The 20,254-nt window shown below is 40.2% G+C and overlaps 1 protein-coding gene across 1 annotated transcript in view; it reads left to right on the top strand.

Annotated features, from left to right (window-relative positions):
- Positions 1 to 292: 292 nt before the first annotated feature.
- The window catches only part of LOC131954139 (prolyl 4-hydroxylase subunit alpha-3), a 29,191-nt gene continuing 9,229 nt past the window's right edge, over positions 293 to 20,254 (top strand). Inside the window, exons 1-7 of the mRNA XM_059317668.1 lie at positions 293 to 480; positions 1,332 to 1,471; positions 2,950 to 3,044; positions 5,470 to 5,581; positions 6,059 to 6,192; positions 6,998 to 7,049; positions 10,363 to 10,496. Coding sequence (XP_059173651.1) covers positions 293 to 480; positions 1,332 to 1,471; positions 2,950 to 3,044; positions 5,470 to 5,581; positions 6,059 to 6,192; positions 6,998 to 7,049; positions 10,363 to 10,496 — 855 coding nt within the window. The remainder of the gene's footprint in view (positions 481 to 1,331; positions 1,472 to 2,949; positions 3,045 to 5,469; positions 5,582 to 6,058; positions 6,193 to 6,997; positions 7,050 to 10,362; positions 10,497 to 20,254) is intronic.

Genomic DNA, 20,254 nt, shown 5'->3' with positions numbered 1-20,254 from the left:
TAAATAAATCATTTGTTAATCCACGTGCTGTATCCGAGCAATTTTATAAAATACGCAGAGTATTTCGTCAATATAAATGGATATTTCTGGATACAATATTTTTTTCTTGTTTTGATGGGAATTTTGTTTTGCTTGCAAAGCTTCTCTAAATATTAGAGCCAATAGATTTTAAACACATTTTTTTTTACAGTTGCGTGTTTCCCCAGATAGAGAGAGACAGTCAGATAGAGAGAGCCGGATAGATAGACAGACAGCTAGAGAGGGAGAGAGAGAGACAGACAGACAGACAGACATGAATCCTGATCTCAAATCTACCTGTCTTTGTGCACTCATCCTCGCCGCCGTAATTAGCCTGACGTCATCAGAGATCTTCACCTCCTCCCTGAAGGTGGAGAGGATGGTGATGGAGGAGGAGAGCCTGCTGGGAGAGTTCAAACGTTTCATCGACCAACAGTACGAAAGGCTGAAGACCTTTTCAAAGTGAGTGGGGTTTTGTTTTCTATGGGATAATAGCCTGGCTGTCTAGACTTGGATCAAAGTTACAAGCGGGAGGGGGGGGGGGATAAAATTAGATATTCTGGCATTCTGTTATGTATTTCACAACAGAAAATAGTTTTTAAACGAGTAATCCATTAGAAGATTTGTCTGTAATCTGGGCGACACTGGTGTATAAAAAAGGAAGTAAATAGAGTAGGTTTATAATCTGGGCAACACTGGTATATAAACAACGGAAGTTAGATTACAAAGAGCAGCGAGTAGTGTGTTCACAGCGATGTTTAATGGTTGTATGCTAACAGCTGAACTGAAGAAAATATTTGCCGTTCACTTGTCTGTGGCTAGTGGCCTATCTGATGGGTGGCTATACATAGTTTGGAAATTTGGAGTCGAATATATCCAGGGCCTTGATAGAAACAATTAGCCCGTCAGTTATGTAAGCTTCAGTGGCGGAGCTACATGGCAGTTGTTGGGGGGGGGGGGGGGGGGGCAGACCATTTGAGGGCGCCGAAATCCTTCCAAAAATATATATTTAAAACGAAATACGTCAACCGGTATAATTTTATGTAGGTTCAAAGATCATTCATACGAATTTTCTTTCAGGCACCTCTTCGGGGGGTGGGGGGGGACCTCTCTATCTCTAAATACATACATACATATATACATATTATAACGCTATGAGACTCCGTGGTTTTCCCTAGCATGTTAAAAGATTTCAGAATGCTACGTGTAACGGGAGTTTTTGATCAATACAAATATTTCCACGCTGACAAAATCACAGCAACAACCCAATTTCCACATTTCCACATCATTTAAAGGTGATGTTTTCCACCCAGTTTTTATTCAGATCGCCTTAGGGACGTCAGGTTCCGGAGTGGACAGGAAGTGCGTCACGAGCTTCAACATCCCAATGCTGTGTACAACGTCATCAAAAGATTTGCTAACGACTACTCGTCGGTGCTGGGTGAAAACTTTGGTAGGTTTTTGTGTTGAAATAATTAGCACGGGTTAATTAACCTAACGAACTAGCAATGGGGTTACACATAAAATAGAAGGAACATAATTATAGACACTTTAAAGGGTTCAATGACAAATGATCTCAGACAAAATATCTCACGGACAAATGATCTAAAGAAAAATGATCTCAAGACAAATGATCTCAAGACAAATGATATCAGGACAAATGATCTCAAGGACAAATGATCTCACGGACAAAAGATACCAGGACAAAATATATCAGGACAAAATATGATACCATGGTCAATTATTCTCAGACAAAATATCTCAGACAAAATATCCCACAGCAAAATTCAATAGTGTATCGGATGATTTAAGTGAGAAATGTTTGCCGTATAAATTTGTCATATTGCACTAAACTTTTAAAAACTAAGAGTGGTGATGATGTAGATATTGTTGTTGTTGTTGGTGGTGGTGTTTGACGATGGAGGTAGTTACAATTGTTTGGGAATTGTGGTGTAATAGTGTGATCATCTTATACCTTGGATTACTAAAAAAAACAATGGATACCTGTCTTACAAAACAACACACATTTTGTTGTCCTATCGAATGTATTGCTGGGGAAATGACGCGCATGATTGGTAAAAACGTTTGATGTTCTTACAAGCTACTGGTATACATTAGTGTGACAGTAGTGTAGACTTTATGATACAACAGGCGAGGAAACATCTCTCATATATGCACTGAAGGGGTGGGGGCTGGGCCGGGTGTGTGTGTGGGGGGGGGGGGGGGGGAGAACCCATTGCTCCGGGCATGCGAGGACGACACGCCTGTTTCAAATGAAACAAATAATTTTCCCGCCATCCCTTTAAGCCATATGCAACCCGTATCAATTAGGATCTGAATTTACGTGACGGATTAAAATGGGATGAACGGTGGAGATGGAGAGATTGTATAATTTACTATTCAATAACCGTACACTAGTCCATACAGGATGTGTGTAAATATAGGAAGGAAGGAGTAGGTCAGTGAATCAGTAAATCATTGAGAAAGTCTTAAGTTGTTGGGACGTCTAAACAGAGCTGCACTACCCTCTTGGTCTTAGTCTTAGTTGGTCTTCACCCATATTACGGCGCTGTTCCAGGTCCAATTGTAGGCCCAGCTGTAGGCCCAGCTGTATGCCCAGCTGTAGGCCCATCACTAGGCCCAGCCCTGCTTTAAGTTTTCAACCATGATATAACGAAAGCCCTCCTTTACACGAGACAACTTGTTGCTGACTGTTGTATTTCCATTTCTCCCACAGAGTTTCCGTTACGCCATTAAACTGTTGTATTTCCATTTCTCCCACAGAGAGTTTCCGTTACGCCATTAAACTGTTGTATTTCCATTCCTCCCACAGAGAGTTTCCGTTACGCCATTAAACTGTTGTATTTCCATTCCTCCCACAGAGAGTTTCCGTTACGCCATTAAACTGTTGTATTTCCATTCCTCCCACAGAGAGTTTCCGTTACGCCGTGAGGAACTCGATGGAGCAGTTTCTGGCAGACAGGGAGGACATCCGTGGGGCCAAGAGATCTCTGCTGCGTCTTCAGGTAGTTCCTCGTGGGCCACTATGGGGGGGGGGGGGAGACAGGCAGTATAGGTGACTGGGGGGGGGGGGGGGCAGTATAGGCCACTGTGTGGGGGAGGGGGGGGGGTCAGGCAGTATAGGTGACTGGGGGGGGGGGGCAGTATAGGCCACTGTGTGGGGGAGGGGGGGTCAGGCAGTATAGGTGACTTGGGGGGGGCAGTATAGGCTACTGGGGGGGGGAGGCAGTATAGGTGACTGGGGGGGGGGCAGTATAGGCCACTGTGTGGGGGAGGGGGGGGTCAGGCAGTATAGGTGACTGGGGGGGCAGTATAGGCTACTGGGGGGGGGAACAGGCAGTATAGGTGACTGGGGGGGGGGCAGTATAGGCCACTGTGTGGGGGAGGGGGGGTCAGGCAGTATAGGCTACTGGGAGGAGTGGCGGCCGAGGGCAGGTGCTGTGGGTTAGTCGGTATAGACTGCTGGGTGACGGGTAACCAGAGACGGGTTGGGTCTGATGTGGGCCAGTATAGATGGCTGAAGTGGGTAACCGAAGTTGTCTAGAGCTGGGGCTGAGTGGGATCAGGGTAGGTGACTTGGGGAAGTGTGGGGCTAGCATGGCCGGCTGAAGTGTCGGCATAGGCTGCTGGGTGTGGGAGAGGTTGATGGGTCGGCATAGGCTGCTGGGTGTGGGAGAGGTTGATGGGTCGGCATAGGCTGCTGGGTGTGGGAGAGGTTGGTGGGTCGGCATAGGCTGCTGGGTGTGGGAGAGGTTGATGGGTCGGCATAGGCTGCTGGGTGTGGGAGAGGTTGATGGGTCGGCATAGGCTGCTGGGTGTGGGAGAGGTTGATGGGTCGGCATAGGCTGCTGGGTGTGGGAGAGGTTGATGGGTCGGCATAGGCTGCTGGGTGTGGGAGAGGTTGATGGGTCGGCATAGGCTGCTGGGTGTGGGAGAGGTTGATGGGTCGGCATAGGCTGCTGGGTGTGGGAGAGGTTGATGGGTCGGCATAGGCTGCTGGGTGTGGGAGAGGTTGATGGGTCGGCATAGGCTGCTGGGTGTGGGAGAGGTTGGTGGGTCGGCATAGGCTGCTGGGTGTGGGAGAGGTTGGTGGGTCGGCATAGGCTGCTGGGTGTGGGAGAGGTTGATGGGTCGGCATAGGCTGCTGGGTGTGGGAGAGGTTGATGGGTCGGCATAGGCTGCTGGGTGTGGGAGAGGTTGGTGGGTCGGCATAGGCTGCTGGGTGTGGGAGAGGTTGATGGGTCGGCATAGGCTGCTGGGTGTGGGAGAGGTTGATGGGTCGGCATAGGCTGCTGGGTGTGGGAGAGGTTGGTGGGTCGGCATGGTCCCTGGCATATCATTTCAAAGTAAGGATGGGCGGATCTAGAATTTAAGAAAGGTGGGTTGAATTTGTGAGGGTGAGTGTGTCAAATAATGTATGAGGTCTTACACACAGAGACACAATGCGATACGTGGTGTTATCATGGGAATTAACACACTGTGTTCACGCTGGTCCCGAACACCACCTTCATTGCCAGCTATTGAAGCACCACAAAGCAATTAAACCACTTTTATGTAACACCACAGGTGAAGACTTCCACTGTTCATTATGAAAGTGGTATTTTTACCACCTGTAAATGGGGTTTCTGACCAGACATGTAATCAGTGTAACACACAGTCTACAGACCATTAACATTTCTTCACGTTACAACCCAAGGAGAATGCCTTGGTTAAAGAACACGATTTTACCTGCTCATGTCAACAACAAAAAAACGCGAAAGCTAAAGAAGTGACTGAACACACGGGACACATGTAACTCAGAGAAAAAAAATAACACTGAACTTTACAACTTCATCCCATCATATTAGGACTTTTTTTCAAACCCTTTTCAGCGTATAACAACGAAAAACTAACGTATTTTCAACAATGATAACTGACTGTAATAAATATCGTGGGCTTTAGAAACCTCATGCATAATTTCTACACTACAAATACTTTTCTGATCCAGTGACATTAAATCTTTGAGTCTGTTCTGTCACAAAAATTAATCTGTAATACCATCCCATTCCATATATATATATATATATATATATATATATATATATATATACAGGGGCGTAGCGAGGGGGGGGGCGGGGGGTGCGGACCGCACCGGGTGACACCATTTAGGGGGGTGACACCAAGGCAAAAAATAGCAAAATATATAGAGAAAAACTCGAGGGGGGGTGCAAATCGAAAGTTTGAGGGGGGGGGGGTGCAAATCGAAAACTTGAGGGGGGTGCAAATCGAAAGTTTGAGGGGGGGGTGCAAATCGAAAATTTGAAAGTTTGTCCCTGGGAAGGGTCTCTATGCCTCTGGGGGGGTGACACCATTAAGTGCCGCACCGGGTGACACCCGACCTCGCTACGCCACTGTATATATATATATATATATATACATATAAATTTTCAGGCTGTTTATAAAATGAAAGCTTTAGATATGGCAAGGGGAGATTACTTAGGATTCCAAGGGCCACCATTAGCGCCAGTTGATGTTTATGAAATCGGACAGACAGCTTTCTCAGGTTAGATTCACACATCTTATGTCCATCTAATGTCCATCTTATGTCCATCTTATGTCAGTTTTATGTCCATCTCCCCATCAAAGGTTAGATCCACACATCTATTTAATGTCCATTAATGTTTAGATGGAGACGTGTAATGTCCATTTAACACATCAAACTTGAAATATCCCCGCTCTTATCGTAGCCGATTTATTTAACTACTGGGACATTAGGAATATTACAACTATAACTATATCTGACATGCGTGACAGAGTGACAGATGTGGCATCTATGACAGGTGTCGCATCAATGATATGTATGACATCAATGACACATGACAATGACATATGTGACATCCATGACACGTGTGACATCGATATCATGTATGACATCAATGACACTTGACAAAACGTGTGTGACATCAGTGACATGCGTGACACCCATGACAAACATGACATGCATGACATACATGACACCAATGTCATCTTAATCTTCTAGAAGGGAAGCTGAACGAGAGTATTGAGTGGCTGAACGCCTCCATCACTTTGTACCTGGGCCCGGAGGGTCAAGCTCTACCGTACGGGCCGTCAGTGGCTGCCATCAAGGCTTTAATGGCGCGGGTCCATCTGTTTGTAAGTAGCCTAGGATCACACTCTCACTAGAAACACGGGCCGTCAGTGGCTGCCATCAAGGCTTTAATGGCGCGGGTCCATCTGTTTGTAAGTAGCCTAGGCTCACACTCTCACTAGAAACACGGGCCGTCAGTGGCTGCCATCAAGGCTTTAATGGCGCGGGTCCATCTGTTTGTAAGTAGCCTAGGCTCACTCTCTCACTAGAAACACGGGCCGTCAGTGGCTGCCATCAAGGCTTTAATGGCGCGAGTCCATCTGTTTGTAAGTAGCCTAGGCTCACTCTCTCACTAGAAACTCTAGACGTTTGCTTTAAATGACGAGCCGAAGCACTATATATACAATAACACAATTACATCTGTAAGCATTAAAATTCCAGCTTTATCTCCCATTTCTAGTCTACAACCACAGCCCTATAACCCATCCATGGAGACGGCGTGGTCGAATGGTAGAGCTTTTGGTGGCTCTAAGTCCAAAAGTCTCGAGTTCGGATCTCAGTTCCTCCTTTTAACTGTAGAACGTCCGATTCCCCCTATTCAAGTCTATAATCACAACTCATTTTCGAACCGTAAACCATATTGTCTTGATTTCCTAAATTACTTACTTTACCTTGCTAAGCTTTAACACTACCCCTCCCCTTCAGAGCCCCACCCTACCCCACCCCACCCAGCTCCATCCACCGGTCCCATCAAAGTGTTAAAATAAAAATGTAACCGCATGCATTGTTTTAGGTGTGGTGATAGTGAGATGCTGTAGCCATGGTGATCTGGCTGACGTATTGATTCCAGTTTTTTAAATTTCCCCACAGAATGGTGACGTTGCCACCGCCGAGGGACTCTATGAGTACGTCAAAACTTTAGGTAGGATGTAGTCTGCTACATTTTTAAAAACTTTTTTTTTTCATGCGGTGGTACTTGCAGAATCATCAAAACCTTTTGTGTATCTTTTTTTTCAAGGTGTGACGTTTGTACAAAGCCCCCCCCCCCCCAGAGTACACCCCCACCCCGACCGCAAGGGTTCAAATATACCCCCCCCCCCGAAGTAGAAATTATTAAAAAAGAAACCTTGTTACAACCAGCTACGTTGAAAACTAGAAATAGGATTTTTAAAATTATGTCTCTGGTAGTTTGGGCATGCATGTGACATCTATACACATTCTGATTGGCTGCATACACACAGAGAAAGGTCATTGACGTATGAATATTTTATAGCACGTTGGAAAAAAATATTGCTTTTAAAAATTGTTTGTTCATCTTTTATGGTTAAACATGAAACATTACGACAAGCCATTAAAATATGCTACAGGTATACGCTACAGTGGCTACAGACAATGTTAGTTCAAACACACAGCCACACACAGAGCCACACACACACACACACTGCCACACACAGCCACACACACATACATACTCTTTCACACACCCACACCCCTATCCCAACACACATATGAAACACACAGAGACACACATGTATGTTAAAGTAGCATTGCGATAATCGTGAACACACCGTTTACCTAGCACATCCACAACAAGGGCAGTAACTACAACATATGTAGTAGCAAGACAAGGGCAGTAACTACACCATATGTAGTAGCAAGACAACAAGGGCAGTAACTACACCATATGTAGTAGCAAGACAACAAGGGCAGTAACTACAACATATGTAGTAGCAAGACAACAAGGGCAGTAACTACACCATATGTAGTAGCAAGACAACAAGGGCAGTAACTACACCATATGTAGTAGCAAGACAACAAGGGCAGTAACTACACCATATGTAGTAGCAAGACAACAAGGGCAGTAACTACAACATATGTAGTAGCAAGACAACAAGGGCAGTAACTACACCATATGTAGTAGCAAGACAACAAGGGCAGTAACTACACCATATGTAGTAGCAAGACAACAAGGACAGTAGCTACACCATATGTAGTAGCAAGACAAGGACAGTAACTACCATTCATCACTTAACAGCGAGACACGAACACGACAAAACTTGTCTGAAGCCTGAATTAGCCACTGGCTACAGGGCTAGCGTTGTTGTCGTACAACAACAAACCCCCCGCAACATGCTGAGGAAATTAACCGAACATTTGGCAACTCTCGAATAGGCCTACACATCAAATAAATACAAAGCGTTTATGGTTCTTGTGAAGCGATCAATCCGATTTCTAAGCCCCTGTACATTTTCTATTGACAAACGAAAACACGACGTTACTATTTATATATGTAAGCATTCATTCAATTCCTATAATGAGATTCGTTTAGTTTGAAGCTGTACTTCTAAATCCTTTTTAAAAAAAAAGCCAAACAATCATCGCTATTTCAACCTTCTCCAACCCCCAAAAATATTCTTTCTTAAAAAAAGCTGGTCTTTATATTCCTGCTGAGAGGCTGCTGAAATAATGACCAATTTTAGCTTCCCTCCCCTGGAGAAATCTTTAATTTGTTCGTCAATACCTCGCACTGGAAAGTTTTCTCCCAAAGCTCGACTTCGTGTTAAAGCTGGTTTGGAACTTGACAGAAACATGTCTTATATTTAACCCTAAAACCTACCTGTAACAAATGTAACAGGTCGTTCCACTGGAGATTATTCACATAGGTTGTTGTTACGGTGTGTTGTTTTCCGTCTGCTGAAGTGAATTAAACCGTGACACGCTTGACTAGCTCCATATAACAGGAACACACATTAATCCAACGATAACGATGTTTATTACAGTTACAATCCGACCGTGAAGTGATCAAAAGAAAACACATTCCTAGAAACTTGTTAAAATAAAATAACTAATGGAGACAGCACATCGGCAACATAAAAACTTTAACACAGAATACTTAGAGACCGCAACAACCACAGCAGGTGTGTGGAGTGTTAGTGAACAGTTTGTGAGTAGTAGTCATGTCCCGTGGTCAGGTATAAACAAATCGTCAAAACAATGCGACGTTCCGTGGTCAGACAAACACATCGTCATATCAAAGCAACACATAACACATTATAATGTTTACTGTGTTTCAACACATATGCCTAGTATCAGAGGCGTAGCGATTGCGGGGGGGGGGGGGGGCGGGGAGTAATTAACAGTTTTTAACATAGAACCTACCTATTTTAAAATCAGAAATATTAATTATTAACCTACAAACTACCCATGTTTTAACCTAACACATACAGTGTTTCTTCCAGACTTTTTTTCTCCGGGGGGGCACTTGAAATCTTCGGGGGGGGGGGGGCGGACACTGTTAAAAGTATATATTTTCTATATAAATTATATAAATTTCATTTCGTTCGGGGGGGCGGTAAAAATTTTTCGGGGGGGGGGCTTTGCCCCCCCGAAGAGATGCCTGGAAGAAACTCTGAACACATACAATGTTTTAACCAAAAACCTACCCATGTTTTAACCTAAAACCTAGCCATGTTTTAACCAAAGACCTACCCATGCTTTAACCTAGAACCTACCCATGTTTGAACGTAGAACCTACCCATGATTTAACCTAAACCTACCCACGTTTTAACCTAAAACCTACACATGTTTTAACCTAAAACCTACCCATGTTTTAACCTAAAACCTACCCACGTTTTAACTTAAAACCTACTCATGTTTGAACCTAAAACCTACCCACGTTTTAACCTAAAACCTACACATGTTTTAACCTAAAACCTACCCATGTTTTAACCTAAACCTACCCATGTTTGAACATAAAACCTACCCACGTTTTAACCTAAAAACTACCCATGTTTGACCTAAAACCTACCCATGTTTGAACCTAAAACCTACTCATGTTTTAACCTAAAACCTACCCATGTTTTAACCTAAACCTACCCATGTTTGAACCTAAAACCTACCCACGTTTTAACCTAGAACCTACCCATGTTTGACCTAAAACCTACCAATGTTTTAACCTAAAACCTACCAATGTTTAAACCTAAAACCTACCCATGTTTTAAACTAAAACCTACTCATGTTTTAACCTAAAACCTACCCATGTTTTAACATAAAACCTACCCACGTTTTAACCTAGAACCTACCCATGTTTGACCTAAAACCTACCCATGTTTTAACCTAAAACCTACCAATGTTTAAACCTAAAACCTACCCATGTTTTATACTAAAACCTACTCATGTTTTAACCTAAAACCTACCCATGATTTAACCTAAAACCTACCCACGTTTTAACCTAGAACCTACCCACGGAGACGTGATAGAGTTGGAGCGAGAACTGAAGTCACACCCCACATTTGTTCACCAGTTGCCCCAAGACTATTTCCAGAACTTCAGCCGCCTCTGTAGTCTTGAGAACCGGCACCACGTACCCGTGAGTATTGTTGTCTTGAGATCTTTCAAAATTTCTTGAAAAAGTTAATTTCCTAAATTTTAATCGTGACTTTATTGAACACAAAGTTTAGAACCTCTACATTCAATCACTGAAGTGTTCAGTTCGCAATTATCTATCGATCTCGGGCAGTTAACCTAAATCCCAACAAATCAATTTAATTGATCGGTCGAAATCCATTTTAGTGATGCATTTCCTTTTATCACCATATTTAATTTTGGGTTCATTAATCGAAACTGGATAAGACTTGCTGCACTTTTAAAATGTGTTGGTTCTTACGTGTCTGTTTTCACAACCTAATGTGTGTATAAAGCAAACACTCCGTAGTTTCAACTCACGACACTACTGACTGTCACGTGATGCGAAGACGTCACAGGGCAGGGGCCGGTAGTATGGTCCGCACCGGGTGACCCCATTTAGGAGATCACACCAAAACGAAAAAACTGTAAAATTTATTGTCAAAACAATTTTTTATCCAGTTAAAAAAAAATTAAATAATAGGTTAGAAGGGGGTGACACCAAACCGAAAAAGTAAACGTGATGGATAGGTGGAGGGGTGGAGGGGTACTTTTTAACACCACTGATGCGATGGTAGATTCAACTTTAGCTCGTACCGTTATCCAATGTTACAAAAGTGATAACGCCCCCCTACCTGTTAAACTACTCATATGTGCATAAGTAAAGCTCGCTATACCTTCTTCTTGAATGAGTCTATGTGTGGTCAGCTGAAGTAGTGACATATAGATGGATGTTTATGTGTTATAGACACATGTAAACACACCAGACACAGCTGGGTGCTGTCAGAGGTTTCTTCCAGACTTTGTTCTCCGGGGGGAGGGGCTCTTGATATATTCGGGGGGGGGGGGGGGGGTGGGGCGGACAACATTTTCCGGGGGGGGGGGGCGGACACTGGTAAAAGTATATTTTCTATATAAATTCCATTTCGTTCGGGGGGACGGTAGACTTTATTCGAAGAGATGCCTGGAAGAAACAATGGGTGCTGTGTGTCGTACTTCGGTCACGTGACTGACATACCGTACGTTGTGTCAATACAAGAATGTCATCTGTTGTGTAATTGTCATGACATCCAGTGTGATATGTGTCTGTAAATGAAATGGCGCAAATGTTTTTGTCATCTGAATATCTTAACGATTGTATCTGTCATGTAAACAACGTCCAGTGTTATGTGTTGGCCTATGTGTCATCTAATTATCTTAAAGATGTTTTGAATTATATTAAAGAAGTTTAAGTATCTGTCACGTGTTATGTGTTAGCCTGTCATCTAATTATCTTAAAGATGTTTGTGTATCTGTCACGTGTTATGTGTTGGCCTATGTGTCATCTAATTATCTTAAAGATGTTTGTGTATCTGTCACGTGTTATGTGTTGGCCTGTCATCTAATTATCTTAAAGATGTTTGTGTATCTGTCAAGTGTTATGTGTTGGCCTGTCATCTAATTATCTTAAAGATGTTTGTGTATCTGTCACGTGTTATGTGTTGGCCTGTCATCTAATTATCTTAAAGATGTTTGTGTATCTGTCACGTGTTATGTGTTGGCCTGTCATCTAATTATCTTAAAGATGTTTGTGTATCTGTCACGTGTTATGTGTTGGCCTGTCATCTAATTATCATAAAGATGTTTGTGTATCTGTCACGTGTTATGTGTTGGCCTATGTGTCATCTAATTATCTTAAAGATGTTTGTGTATCTGTCACGTGTTATGTGTAGGCCTATGTGTCATCTAATTATCTTAAAGATGTTTGTGTATCTGTCACGTGTTATGTGTTGGCCTGTTATCTAATTATCTTAAAGATGTTTGTGTATCTGTCACGTGTTATGTGTTGGCCTGTCATCTAATTATCTTAAAGATGTTTGTGTATCTGTCACGTGTTATGTGTTGGCCTGTCATCTAATTATCTTAAAGATGTTTGTGTATCTGTCACGTGTTATGTGTTGGCCTGTCATCTAATTATCTTAAAGATGTTTGTGTATCTGTCACGTGTTATGTGTTGGCCTATGTGTCATCTAATTATCTTAAAGATGTGTGTGTATCTGTCACGTGTTATGTGTTGGCCTGTCATCTAATTATCTTAAAGATGTTTGTGTATCTGTCACGTGTTATGTGTTGGCCTGTCATCTAATTATCTTAAAGATGTTTGTATATCTGTCACGTGTTATGTGTTGGCCTATGTGTCATCTAATTATCTTAAAGATGTTTGTGTATCTGTCACGTGTTATGTGTTGGCCTGTCATCTAATTATCTTAAAGATGTTTGTGTATCTGTCACGTGTTATGTGTAGGCCTATGTGTCATCTAATTATCTTAAAGATGTTTGTGTATCTGTCACGTGTTATGTGTTGGCCTGTTATCTAATTATCTTAAACATGTTTGTGTATCTGTCACGTGTTATGTGTTGGCCTGTCATCTAATTATCTTAAAGATGTTTGTGTATCTGTCACGTGTTATGTGTTGGCCTGTCATCAAATTATCTTAAAGATGTTTGTGTATCTGTCACGTGTTATGTGTAGGCCTATTTGTCACCTAATTATCTTAAAGATGTTTGTGTATCTGTCACGTGTTATGTGTTGGTCTGTCATCTAATTATCTTAAAGATGTTTGTGTATCTGTCACGTGTTATGTGTTGGCCTGTCATCTAATTATCTTAAAGATGTTTGTGTATCTGTCACGTGTTATGTGTTGGCCTGTCATCTAATTATCTTAAAGATGTTTGTGTATCTGTCACGTGTTATGTGTTGGCCTGTCATCTAATTATCTTAAAGATGTTTGTGTATCTGTCACGTGTTATGTGTTGGCCTGTCACCTAATTATCTTAAAGATGTTTGTGTATCTGTCACGTGTTATGTGTTGGCCTGTCATCTAATTATCTTAAAGATGTTTGTGTATCTGTCACGCGTTATGTGTTGGCCTATGTGTCAACTTATTATCTTAAAGATGTTTGTGTATCTGTCACGTGTTATGTGTTGGCCTGTCATCTAATTATCTTAAAGATGTTTGTGTATCTGTCACGGGTTATGTGTAGGCCTATTTGTCACCTAATTATCTTAAAGATGTTTGTGTATCTGTCACGTGTTATGTGTTGGTCTGTCATCTAATTATCTTAAAGATGTTTGTGTATCTGTCACGTGTTATGTGTTGGCCTGTCATCTAATTATCTTAAAGATGTTTGTGTATCTGTCACGTGTTATGTGTTGGCCTGTCATCTAATTATCTTAAAGATGTTTGTGTATCTGTCACGTGTTATGTGTTGGCCTGTCATCTAATTATCTTAAAGATGTTTGTGTATCTGTCACGTGTTATGTGTTGGCCTGTCACCTAATTATCTTAAAGATGTTTGTGTATCTGTCACGTGTTATGTGTTGGCCTGTCATCTAATTATCTTAAAGATGTTTGTGTATCTGTCACGTGTTATGTGTAGGCCTATGTGTCATCTAATTATCTTAAAGATGTTTGTGTATCTGTCACTTGTTATGTGTTGGCCTGTCATCTAATTATCTTAAAGATGTTTGTGTATCTGTCACGTGTTATGTGTTGGCCTGTCATCTAATTATCTTAAAGATGTTTGTGTATCTGTCACGTGTTATGTGTTGGCCTGTCATCTAATTATCTTAAAGATGTTTGTGTATCTGTCATGTGTTATGTGTTGGCCTGTCATCTAATTATCTTAAAGAAGTTTGTGTATCTGTCACGTGTTATGTGTTGGCCTGTCATCTAATTATCTTAAAGATGTTTGTGTATCTGTCACGTGTTATGTGTTGGCCTATGTGTCAACTTATTATCTTGAAGATGTTTGTGTATCTGTCACGTGTTATGTGTTGGCCTGTCATCTAATTATCTTAAAGATGTTTGTGTATCTGTCACGTGTTATGTGTCGGCCTGTCATCTAATTATCTTAAAGATGTTTGTGTATCTGTCACGTGTTATGTGTTGGCCTATGTGTCATCTAATTATCTTAAAGATGTTTGTGTATCTGTCACGTGTTATGTGTAGGCCTATGTGTCATCTAATTATCTTAAAGATGTTTGTGTATCTGTCACGTGCTATGTGTAGGCCTATTTGTCATCTAATTATCATAAAGATGTTTGTGTATCTGTCACGTGTTATGTGTTGGCCTATGTGTCATCTAATTATCTTAAAGATGTGTGTGTATCTGTCACGTGTTATGTGTTGGCCTGTCATCTAATTATCTTAAAGATGTTTGTGTATCTGTCACGTGTTATGTGTTGGCCTGTCATCTAATTATCTTAAAGATGTTTGTGTATCTGTCACGTGTTATGTGTTGGCCTATGTGTCATCTAATTATCTTAAAGATGTTTGTGTATCTGTCACGTGTTATGTGTTGGCCTGTCATCTAATTATCTTAAAGATGTTTGTGTATCTGTCACGTGTTATGTGTAGGCCTATGTATCATCTAATTATCTTAAAGATGTTTGTGTATCTGTCACGTGTTATGTGTTGGCCTGTCATCTAATTATCTTAAAGATGTTTGTGTATCTGTCACGTGTTATGTGTTGGCCTATGTGTCATCTAATTATCTTAAAGATGTTTGTGTATCTGTCACGTGTTATGTGTAGGCCTATGTGTCATCTAATTATCTTAAAGATGTTTGTGTATCTGTCACGTGTTATGTGTTGGCCTGTTATCTAATTATCTTAAAGATGTTTGTGTATCTGTCACGTGTTATGTGTTGGCCTGTCATCTAATTATCTTAAAGATGTTTGTGTATCTGTCACGTGTTATGTGTTGGCCTGTCATCTAATTATCTTAAAGATGTTTGTGTATCTGTCACGTGTTATGTGTTGGCCTGTCATCTAATTATCTTAAAGATGTTTGTGTATCTGTCACGTGTTATGTGTTGGCCTATGTGTCATCTAATTATCTTAAAGATGTGTGTGTATCTGTCACGTGTTATGTGTTGGCCTGTCATCTAATTATCTTAAAGATGTTTGTGTATCTGTCACGTGTTATGTGTTGGCCTGTCATCTAATTATCTTAAAGATGTTTGTATATCTGTCACGTGTTATGTGTTGGCCTATGTGTCATCTAATTATCTTAAAGATGTTTGTGTATCTGTCACGTGTTATGTGTTGGCCTGTCATCTAATTATCTTAAAGATGTTTGTGTATCTGTCACGTGTTATGTGTAGGCCTATGTGTCATCTAATTATCTTAAAGATGTTTGTGTATCTGTCACGTGTTATGTGTTGGCCTGTCATCTAATTATCTTAAAGATGTTTGTGTATCTGTCACGTGTTATGTGTTGGCCTGTCATCAAATTATCTTAAAGATGTTTGTGTATCTGTCACGTGTTATGTGTAGGCCTATTTGTCACCTAATTATCTTAAAGATGTTTGTGTATCTGTCACGTGTTATGTGTTGGTCTGTCATCTAATTATCTTAAAGATGTTTGTGTATCTGTCACGTGTTATGTGTTGGCCTGTCATCTAATTATCTTAAAGATGTTTGTGTATCTGTCACGTGTTATGTGTTGGCCTGTCATCTAATTATCTTAAAGATGTTTGTGTATCTGTCACGTGTTATGTGTTGGCCTGTCATCTAATTATCTTAAAGATGTTTGTGTATCTGTCACGTGTTATGTGTTGGCCTGTCACCTAATTATCTTAAAGATGTTTGTGTATCTGTCACGTGTTATGTGTTGGCCTGTCATCTAATTATCTTAAAGATGTTTGTGTATCTGTCACGCGTTATGTGTTGGCCTATGTGTCAACTTATTATCTTAAAGATGTTTGTGTATCTGTCACGTGTTATGTGTTGGCCTGTCATCTAATTATCTTAAAGATGTTTGTGTATCTGTCACGGGTTATGTGTAGGCCTATTTGTCACCTAATTATCTTAAAGATGTTTGTGTATCTGTCACGTGTTATGTGTTGGTCTGTCATCTAATTATCTTAAAGATGTTTGTGTATCTGTCACGTGTTATGTGTTGGCCTGTCATCTAATTATCTTAAAGATGTTTGTGTATCTGTCACGTGTTATGTGTTGGCCTGTCATCTAATTATCTTAAAGATGTTTGTGTATCTGTCACGTGTTATGTGTTGGCCTGTCATCTAATTATCTTAAAGATGTTTGTGTATCTGTCACGTGTTATGTGTTGGCCTGTCACCTAATTATCTTAAAGATGTTTGTGTATCTGTCACGTGTTATGTGTTGGCCTGTCATCTAATTATCTTAAAGATGTTTGTGTATCTGTCACGTGTTATGTGTAGGCCTATGTGTCATCTAATTATCTTAAAGATGTTTGTGTATCTGTCACTTGTTATGTGTTGGCCTGTCATCTAATTATCTTAAAGATGTTTGTGTATCTGTCACGTGTTATGTGTTGGCCTGTCATCTAATTATCTTAAAGATGTTTGTGTATCTGTCACGTGTTATGTGTTGGCCTGTCATCTAATTATCTTAAAGATGTTTGTGTATCTGTCATGTGTTATGTGTTGGCCTGTCATCTAATTATCTTAAAGAAGTTTGTGTATCTGTCACGTGTTATGTGTTGGCCTGTCATCTAATTATCTTAAAGATGTTTGTGTATCTGTCACGTGTTATGTGTTGGCCTATGTGTCAACTTATTATCTTGAAGATGTTTGTGTATCTGTCACGTGTTATGTGTTGGCCTGTCATCTAATTATCTTAAAGATGTTTGTGTATCTGTCACGTGTTATGTGTCGGCCTGTCATCTAATTATCTTAAAGATGTTTGTGTATCTGTCACGTGTTATGTGTTGGCCTATGTGTCATCTAATTATCTTAAAGATGTTTGTGTATCTGTCACGTGTTATGTGTAGGCCTATGTGTCATCTAATTATCTTAAAGATGTTTGTGTATCTGTCACGTGCTATGTGTAGGCCTATTTGTCATCTAATTATCATAAAGATGTTTGTGTATCTGTCACGTGTTATGTGTTGGCCTATGTGTCATCTAATTATCTTAAAGATGTGTGTGTATCTGTCACGTGTTATGTGTTGGCCTGTCATCTAATTATCTTAAAGATGTTTGTGTATCTGTCACGTGTTATGTGTTGGCCTGTCATCTAATTATCTTAAAGATGTTTGTGTATCTGTCACGTGTTATGTGTTGGCCTATGTGTCATCTAATTATCTTAAAGATGTTTGTGTATCTGTCACGTGTTATGTGTTGGCCTGTCATCTAATTATCTTAAAGATGTTTGTGTATCTGTCACGTGTTATGTGTAGGCCTATGTATCATCTAATTATCTTAAAGATGTTTGTGTATCTGTCACGTGTTATGTGTTGGCCTGTCATCTAATTATCTTAAAGATGTTTGTGTATCTGTCACGTGTTATGTGTTGGCCTATGTGTCATCTAATTATCTTAAAGATGTTTGTGTATCTGTCACGTGTTATGTGTAGGCCTATGTGTCATCTAATTATCTTAAAGATGTTTGTGTATCTGTCACGTGTTATGTGTTGGCCTGTTATCTAATTATCTTAAAGATGTTTGTGTATCTGTCACGTGTTATGTGTTGGCCTGTCATCTAATTATCTTAAAGATGTTTGTGTATCTGTCACGTGTTATGTGTTGGCCTGTCATCTAATTATCTTAAAGATGTTTGTGTATCTGTCACGTGTTATGTGTTGGCCTGTCATCTAATTATCTTAAAGATGTTTGTGTATCTGTCACGTGTTATGTGTTGGCCTATGTGTCATCTAATTATCTTAAAGATGTGTGTGTATCTGTCACGTGTTATGTGTTGGCCTGTCATCTAATTATCTTAAAGATGTTTGTGTATCTGTCACGTGTTATGTGTTGGCCTGTCATCTAATTATCTTAAAGATGTTTGTATATCTGTCACGTGTTATGTGTTGGCCTATGTGTCATCTAATTATCTTAAAGATGTTTGTGTATCTGTCACGTGTTATGTGTTGGCCTGTCATCTAATTATCTTAAAGATGTTTGTGTATCTGTCACGTGTTATGTGTAGGCCTATGTGTCATCTAATTATCTTAAAGATGTTTGTGTATCTGTCACGTGTTATGTGTTGGCCTGTCATCTAATTATCTTAAAGATGTTTGTGTATCTGTCACGTGTTATGTGTTGGCCTGTCATCAAATTATCTTAAAGATGTTTGTGTATCTGTCACGTGTTATGTGTAGGCCTATTTGTCACCTAATTATCTTAAAGATGTTTGTGTATCTGTCACGTGTTATGTGTTGGTCTGTCATCTAATTATCTTAAAGATGTTTGTGTATCTGTCACGTGTTATGTGTTGGCCTGTCATCTAATTATCTTAAAGATGTTTGTGTATCTGTCACGTGTTATGTGTTGGCCTGTCATCTAATTATCTTAAAGATGTTTGTGTATCTGTCACGTGTTATGTGTTGGCCTGTCATCTAATTATCTTAAAGATGTTTGTGTATCTGTCACGTGTTATGTGTTGGCCTGTCACCTAATTATCTTAAAGATGTTTGTGTATCTGTCACGTGTTATGTGTTGGCCTGTCATCTAATTATCTTAAAGATGTTTGTGTATCTGTCACGCGTTATGTGTTGGCCTATGTGTCAACTTATTATCTTAAAGATGTTTGTGTATCTGTCACGTGTTATGTGTTGGCCTGTCATCTAATTATCTTAAAGATGTTTGTGTATCTGTCACGGGTTATGTGTAGGCCTATTTGTCACCTAATTATCTTAAAGATGTTTGTGTATCTGTCACGTGTTATGTGTTGGTCTGTCATCTAATTATCTTAAAGATGTTTGTGTATCTGTCACGTGTTATGTGTTGGCCTGTCATCTAATTATCTTAAAGATGTTTGTGTATCTGTCACGTGTTATGTGTTGGCCTGTCATCTAATTATCTTAAAGATGTTTGTGTATCTGTCACGTGTTATGTGTTGGCCTGTCATCTAATTATCTTAAAGATGTTTGTGTATCTGTCACGTGTTATGTGTTGGCCTGTCACCTAATTATCTTAAAGATGTTTGTGTATCTGTCACGTGTTATGTGTTGGCCTGTCATCTAATTATCTTAAAGATGTTTGTGTATCTGTCACGTGTTATGTGTAGGCCTATGTGTCATCTAATTATCTTAAAGATGTTTGTGTATCTGTCACTTGTTATGTGTTGGCCTGTCATCTAATTATCTTAAAGATGTTTGTGTATCTGTCACGTGTTATGTGTTGGCCTGTCATCTAATTATCTTAAAGATGTTTGTGTATCTGTCTCGTGTTATGTGTTGGCCTGTCATCTAATTATCTTAAAGATGTTTGTGTATCTGTCACGTGTTATGTGTTGGCCTATGTGTCAACTTATTATCTTGAAGATGTTTGTGTATCTGTCACGTGTTATGTGTTGGCCTGTCATCTAATTATCTTAAAGATGTTTGTGTATCTGTCACGTGTTATGTGTCGGCCTGTCATCTAATTATCTTAAAGATGTTTGTGTATCTGTCACGTGTTATGTGTTGGCCTATGTGTCATCTAATTATCTTAAAGATGTTTGTGTATCTGTCACGTGTTATGTGTAGGCCTATGTGTCATCTAATTATCTTAAAGATGTTTGTGTATCTGTCACGTGTTATGTGTAGGCCTATTTGTCATCTAATTATCATAAAGATGTTTGTGTATCTGTCACGTGTTATGTGTTGGCCTATGTGTCATCTAATTATCTTAAAGATGTGTGTGTATCTGTCACGTGTTATGTGTTGGCCTGTCATCTAATTATCTTAAAGATGTTTGTGTATCTGTCACGTGT

The sequence above is a fragment of the Physella acuta genome, unplaced genomic scaffold (genome assembly GCF_028476545.2).
Source record: "Physella acuta isolate Inbredline_101_S28 unplaced genomic scaffold, ASM2847654v3 ptg000975l, whole genome shotgun sequence".
NCBI lineage: Eukaryota > Metazoa > Mollusca > Gastropoda > Physidae > Physella > Physella acuta.
Note: the sequence above shows the minus strand (reverse complement) of the source record. Positions and strands in the feature narration are given on the sequence as shown.